Genomic DNA, 6,973 nt, shown 5'->3' on the forward strand with positions numbered 1-6,973 from the left:
CAGTTAAGCACACGGGCCTTGCTGTCTCTTACTCCAGGGTCCGTGTCCCGGCCATGTTGGGTAGCACATTTTTAATCTGGGCAACCCTGGACGGCAAGGAGGTTTGGAAAGTCGGATGGACCGACAGGACTTGGTTTTGTGGTGTGTGGGAGGGGCAGTGGGGCCTCTGGTGGGTGCCGGTCCCTTTCTCTGATGTCTGAGAGCCCAGGAGAAGTCCGAGGTGGACCCTGGTAGCATATTCCAGACGTCCACGTGAGAATGGATGTCAGCTCAACACCAGCACTGCTCTCCTCCAGCGCCAGGAAAAGACCAGGGGGCCCGGGTGGGCGCTAGGGCAAGAGAAAGTAGAAAGAAAGGGGCCCAGCGAGAGGCTGAGAGAACGGTCCAGAAGACAGCTTTCCCCTCCGAAGCTGGACCGGAGCAGGGGAGGCCGGGCAGGCAGGGCGGCCCCAGATGTGCCAAACTTGGCCGGGGCTGCCAGAGCGGAAGGCCCGCGGTCGGCTGGGGGGTGCGAGTGCCCTCCGCCGCGCCCCGGGGAGGAAGGAATCCGAGCTGGGAGTCTGGCGCCGGCAGAAAAGGGGGGCCGGGGTGGTGAGCGAGGCCCAAAAAGAGGTGGCTGGAAGCCTGGAGGAGCGAGCGGGGGTGGAGACGGGGAGGGGAAGGGGAAGGGCGGGTAGGAGGGGTGGAGAGAGGGAGACAGAAAGAGAGGAGGACTGTGGGGAGGAGAGAGGGGAGGAAGGGTGGGGAGAAGGCGAGAGGAAGCGCCGGGAGGTCTCGGAAGGACGCGCGGAGGCCGCCGCGGGCGCAGCGGGCACGTCGGCCGGGCCGCCCCCGCGAGCCGGGCGCCGCCATTCCGCTGCTCGGGGCGCCGCCGCCGCCGCCACCGCGCCGGGGGGCCATGCTCCCGCCGCCCCCGCGCCAGCCGCCGCCCCAGGCGCGCGCGGTCCGCGGGGCGGTGCGCCTGCAGCGGGCCTTCCTGCGCGGCCCGCTGGGCGTGCTGCGGCTGCTCCAGCTGCTGGCCGGCGCCGCCTTCTGGATCACCATCGCCACGAGCCGGTACCAGGGCCCCGTGCACTTCGCGCTCTTCGTGTCGGTGCTCTTCTGGCTGCTGACCCTGGGCCTCTACTTCCTCACGCTGCTGGGCAAGCACGAGCTGGTGCCCGTGCTGGGCTCGCGCTGGCTCGTGGTCAACGTGGCGCACGACCTGCTGGCGGCCGCGCTCTACGGCGCCGCGACGGGCATCATGATCTCCCAGACGCAGAGCCACAGCTACTGCAACCTCAAAGATTACCAGATGGCCTGCGCCTACCACGCCTTCCTGGCGGCCGCCGTCTGCGGCGGCCTCTGCCTCGGCCTCTACCTGCTCTCGGCGCTCTACGGCTGCTGCCGCCGCTACCAGGGGGAGCAGGAGGTGGCGTGAGCCGCCGCGCCGCGGGGCGGGGACCCTCCCGACACCGACGCCCCCGTCCTTCCTGCCGCCGCCGCCCCGCGCCCGTGCGCCCCGGCACCCACCCGTTGCCCCGCGCTCCCGCCGCCGCCCGCGCCCAGGCGCCCTGGCCCTCAGTTCCCGCCCGACGGCAGCGCCGCCGCCCACGCCGTTCGTTTCCAGGGACCCGGGCAAGGCCACGTCCGAGGAGGTGGCCCCCACGCTCAGCCTGGCCGCCCGAAGCGAAACCTCGCGCTTCCTCGTTCCCTTCCCTGCCGAGAGCGAGACGTGTACAGGCGCCGCGTAGATCCGGGGGAGGCTCCCAATTGGAACGAGCGTTTGGCTGCGCCACTGCCCCCTCCTTCCCCACCCCGCGGTCGGAAGAGCACCCCCGTTCCCTGGCCCCTCTTCCAGCCTCGAGTGCCGTGAAGGGCAGGCTCGCAGCCGCGGGCGGAGCTGGGGACAGGCCTCCACGGGTCCTGGGACGAGCGAAGAGTTTTCGTTTTCGTTTGGGATTGTGTGAGCATCCAGCGCAGTCTGTGCTGTGACGTTGGGGTGGGGCCTGTCTGCAGAGGTGAGGATGGATTGGAAAGGCCCGCGGGCTGCACCTTTGCACCTTTGGAGTCTTCTCTCCCTCTGCCTGCTCAGCCTTTGTCCTCGCGGTTCTTGGAGGCCAGGCCCAAATGCACACGACTTTCCCAGGCCTCACCTTACCAGCCTTCCTCTCAGGGGCTTCTACTCCCCCCCCCCCCCCCTCCCAGTTTCTTTTTGCCTTAGGGATCCCACAGGACCGTAAGGAATGTCAGGATGAGCCTCACCCCTTGCTCTTGGGAAAGCCGGAATAAGATTGGAACCCAGTTGCGGACTCCCATTAGAACCCTGTTTCCAGACTCCCAGTCCAGCAGTTTACATTAGAGCAGTGGGTGTTCCCAGGAGCCCTGGCTCAGGAGCTATCCTCTAAAAGGGGGCTTCACTGCCAAATGGGTTTCTCAAAGGTGCTATCTCCTCTTGGAGATTCACGAGGCTCGTTAGCATAGGTTCTGAGAAGTCCGGCTGTAAAAGAAGCCCAAGTAATTTAGTTTACAGTGTTAACTGCCTCTGGACCTGGACCAATTAGTTTTTGCCACCTAAGGCTTCCAAGCATCCCTGTGCAGGCCTGGCTGTCATTCATTCCTAAGGGATACAACCCACTGGCTACAGTATGATTGAAGATCTGGGGTGCTCCTTTTATTTACCAGGGAATTTCTGTAGCTGAGGGAGGGCCTGACCCAGTGAGGGAGAAGATGGCTGTCCCTGCCAGGCCCCTGAGAGACCTGGGAACTGGTGGATCTGAACATTCCTCTACATTGTTTGCAAAATGAAGCCAAAGTCATCCAGGTGGTTTCCAAGTCAATTGGAGCATTACCTGTAAGAGATGCTGGCATTGACTGTGACCAACTGGCGGGAGTGGGGCACAGTCACCAAAGAGAAGAAAACTCCCAAGCTGGGGTGAACAGCTGGCCCAGCCTCCGTAAGGTAAGGTGCTTCTTGATTTTTCTGGAGGGGTGATAGGCCTTGGAATGAAACACACAGAGCTGCCTTTTCTGAAAGTTAAGAGGTTTTTATTCAGAACAAGTTGGGCAGGTGGCTACAGTGTCCTAAGAGTTGTGCTAATTCAGCCTTTATGCTAAATCCTTCAAAGATCTGCTCTTTGAAAAAGTTCAGCCACGTCTGGATTAGAAACTAGAATAGGGATGGCCAGAGTGTGTTTTCGTGAGTGTGTTTTTAAAGCCTAGGCAGAGGGGCGCCTGGGTGGCGCAGTTGGTTAAGCGTCCGACTTCAGCCAGGTCACGATCTCGTGGTCCGTGAGTTCGAGCCCCGCGTCAGGCTCTGGGCTGATGGCTCAGAGCCTGGAGCCTGTTTCTGATTCTGTGTCTCCCTCTCTCTCTGCCCCTCCCCTGTTCATGCTCTGTCTCTCTCTGTCCCAAAAATAAATAAACGTTGAAAAAAAAAATTAAAAAAAAAATTAAAAAAAAAAAAAAAAAGCCTAGGCAGAGAGGTGTGAGGCTTTGCTGTTGCATTTGTGAAGATCTGGATGGGAGTGTGGAGGGTCACGGCATCTATCCAGGGCTCCTTTGTGCCTGGCACTGCCTGAGGCACGTGCCATGTGTTTTGTTCTCTGAACAACCATACTGAGGTGAGTTCTGGTGCTCCCATGTTGCCTAGGAGGGAGGTGAGGCACAGAGAGGTTAAGTATCTTGCCCAGAGTCTCCCAGTTGTGACTGGGGAGCTCGGATCTGGACTCTGGCAGTTTGGTCTCTTCAGGACCGGGCTGGACTGTGTACAGTAGGGAGTCAATACGTGTTAGATGCTGTTAATATGGTTACTTTAAAAAAAGTTGGGGTGAAGTATAAATATACATAGCATAAAATTGACCATTCAACCATTTTAAAGGGTACAATTGGGAGGCATTAAGCATTTTCACATTGTTGTGCAGCTGTCACCCACAATCCATCTTTAGAACGGTTTTCATCTTGCAAAACTGAAAGTCTGTCCCCGTGAAAATTGTGGTTATTTTTGTGGTTGTTGTTGTTACTGTTATCTTCTGCCCTTCGGGAAATCCTGGAACACCGAGCCCTTCGCTGTCTCATTTAGGCTGGAGTCCTGCTGCCTTACTCCGGGAGGGGCACCGGTTCCTTCAGCTCGCACCACTGGTGCCAGCCAGAGCCTGGGGTTGGGCTTTGCCGGGGTACTTGGAGGTGCGTGGGACGCCCAGTGACTTCGGTTCTTCTGTTGCAGGTTTCCACGTTGCTGAGGCCGTGGAGGTTCCCGTAGCCGGTCATGCGGTCATGCGACCTCTCCCCCCGGGCTTGCTTCCCTGGGCGGGGGGGGGGGGCGCCTTTCTGGCCTGGGCCAGCAGAGGGCTGCGGAGTGGGGAGAGCCAACGACGACCTCTGCCCAGCAGCTTTCCGCCAACACTATCCAGTGGGAGATCCGGGATGAGTGAAGATCGTTTTACTGTAACACAAGAGAAATCCTGATTCTCCTTGTGCTGACTTACTTGGGCACGAGATTCCAGACACCTGGAACTGAGCCGTGCACCTCTGTGCTCTAAACAGTGGGTTTTGGCTCCAGCTTTTTTTTTTTTTTTTCTCTTTTTTCAGATCACCATTTAAGCTGCGTATTCAGCTCAGAACCAGCCCCCCGAGGATCTCTTCTTAGCCCCCCTGCTCACGGTGCTCTGTCTGTGGCCAGGCGACCTTACTCAGGAGTAGACATCTCCTTGGCCTTCCTTCATGCTACCTTATCCATCCAGATGTGCCTGAAACATTCCAGAGCTCACTGGCTCTTCTAGATGTGCCTTCCTGCTTGGCCTCCAGCTGCCTCTCGAGATGTGAGAAGGACCTGTAAAACGGCCCCCTCCCCCACCCCCACCCCCTCCTTACCCTTGAGACCCTGTACGGTGGAAAGGGCTACCTGACCTGGCCCAGAATTTTTGAATACTGGAGGCAGTCTCATTGGCCTCCCTCATTAGACTCCAGGATTCAGTCCAGCCCGAGACCACTGTGGGCTCCTACCAGTCCAAAAGTCTAGGACCGCTTGCGGACCCAGGAAAGGAATTTTCTAGTGTTCTACAAAGGCCAATAGAGAGGGTGGGAGTGGGTGGGGTGAGGGCCGGTGGCGAGAGGGGACCAATGTGCCTCATTTAATAGTTTAGTTGTGATGACTAATTTGCTTTTCTGAATAAAGTTTGGTTTGTCTGATCTTGGTGTACGTGTCTTCCCTCCTGGCCTCCTGCAGTAACTCCGTGTACTGGGTGCTCCCGGCCTCCCTCCATCTTCTCATTATGCCGCACTGTCCTTTTGTCTGCCTCCCCAGCTTCCGATTTCCTTCTGGGAGGAAAAGAAACATGAGTTCATGGCTTTTCAGCACACTTAGGGCAGGACACAGGGACCAAAGGGAAGAAAACTGCCTGTGTCTGCCCCTGACAAAAGCTGGTGGGAATTCCAGAGGCTCCTATCCTGGCTCTCAATGGTCCCTCTGTTGTCGGAAGCTCCACTGCCCAACTGGCAGGCACAGAATGACTGTGGTTATGGAGCCACAGAGTCCTGTTCTTATCCGACTCCGGTATTTTGCAGAAAGGGGAATGAACCCTAGGGTGGAGTGGCAGCTTGCCTCATGTCACAGAGCTGAGCGGGGTCTCTCGGGCTCAGGCTCCGGTGCTCTGGCATTGCCTCCTGGACACACCCTACCTGCTTTCCTCTGGGTTCCAGCCACGCCCCGGTGAAGAGATGTTTTGGAAAGGGCAGGAAAGAGGAGTTAGCAGGCTTCCTTGCCAGCTGCTCCTTCCTGTGCCCTGAACCTGAAGTCTGCAGCCAGAACATAGTATAATACTGGCAGATTGCAAAACTCACTTAGAACAGCTCCAGGCAGGGATCTGACGTTGGGTGTGTTCACACACCCTTCATGGTTTGGATTTCCAGGGTTGAGCTGAGCATCCGACTTTGGCGCAGGTCATACGGTTCATGGGTTCGAGCCATGCGTTGGGCTCTGTGCCGACAGCTCAGAGCCTGGAGCCTGCTTCAGATTCTGTGTCTTGCTCTCTAGGCTCCTCCCCTGCTCATGCCCTGTCTCTCTCTCAAAAATAAAGAAGCTGTAAAAAAACAAAAAAATTATGCTTCTCCTTGCGTGACCTTGTTTGGTCTAGTCAACAGTCTTAATGGTTGGCATTGTCAACCCCAGTTAATGGGGAAATAGAGCCTCAGAAGAAGGGCCTTATCCATGGTCACACAGCTGACAGCGGTAGGACTGGGACTAGGAGGTAGATGTTCTCTCACTACCCTTGGCAGCTGGTAAGTCCTTTTTGTCCTCTGGCATCTCTGAAGTTTAGGTGGAGTTTGGTTTTCATTCTTGGAGACCAGGTGTTCAGGAATGGTCTAACCTGACATTTCCTGCTCATGGGGGGGTGGGGGGAGGGCACTTTGAAATAAGACACTGCTCTTCAGGGACATAATTGAGCCCATTTGAGTCTGGGGAACCCCAGGGATTTGCTCATTTATGTCTATTACTTTTCCTGTTTTTCTAAGGATGGGGGTGGAGTGGTCAGTGGTGAAAAAGGAAAGCTAATAAACCTACATTTTCAGGGATAAAAGGGAAGAGCAGGGGTGTGAGAGAGAAAGGTCTGGTTAGCACCATTGATTTACATTTTTATTGTTTTATTTGTTACAGTAGTTACTTGTAAAATAAAGTACCAATATATACCCATTAAAAAAATTAAACTATACAGAAGGATACAAAGTAAAAAGAGAAGCCATTCAATCATCCTAATCTCAAACCCTAGAGATAAACCATTGCTAACTATTAATTCCCCTTCTTTAATTTTTATAACTAATGAAACTTCTATGGATCTGTGTGCACACACGCGTATACATATATACATTAGACTCTTCTACAACTTGCTCTTTAAAATTAATGATAATATAATTCTAACCCTTTCTAAATGCCCATGCAAATAGTCAGGGACTGCCAAGAATTTTTTTGTACTTTCTGGAATCTTTGTAAATTTCT

At 55.7% G+C, this 6,973-nt stretch overlaps 1 protein-coding gene across 3 annotated transcripts; it reads left to right on the plus strand.

Annotated features, from left to right (window-relative positions):
• Window positions 1–887: 887 nt before the first annotated feature.
• On the plus strand, window positions 888–5,169 carry MARVELD1 (MARVEL domain containing 1). 3 transcript variants are annotated; one of them, XM_047826322.1, is made up of 2 exons: window positions 888–2,941; window positions 4,205–5,169. In XM_047826322.1, exon 1 carries the CDS (start codon window positions 899–901, stop codon window positions 1,418–1,420), a length of 522 nt encoding a protein of 173 aa, XP_047682278.1. In that variant the 5' UTR covers window positions 888–898; the 3' UTR covers window positions 1,421–2,941; window positions 4,205–5,169. The 3 variants fall into 3 exon arrangements, with proteins under 3 accessions (XP_047682278.1, XP_047682277.1, XP_047682279.1); XM_047826321.1 differs by having other exon boundaries at window positions 4,570–5,169; XM_047826323.1 differs by having other exon boundaries at window positions 888–2,000; window positions 4,570–5,169.
• The last annotated feature ends 1,804 nt before the right edge of the window (window positions 5,170–6,973 follow it).

This window comes from Prionailurus viverrinus, chromosome D2 (genome assembly GCF_022837055.1).
Source record: "Prionailurus viverrinus isolate Anna chromosome D2, UM_Priviv_1.0, whole genome shotgun sequence".
NCBI classification, from domain to species: Eukaryota; Metazoa; Chordata; class Mammalia; order Carnivora; family Felidae; genus Prionailurus; species Prionailurus viverrinus.

Bases quoted from the DNA above. Each gene is read 5' to 3' on its own strand.
- MARVELD1 (XM_047826322.1), top strand. From the start codon at position 899: ATGCTCCCGCCGCCCCCGCGCCAGCCGCCGCCCCAGGCGCGCGCGGTC.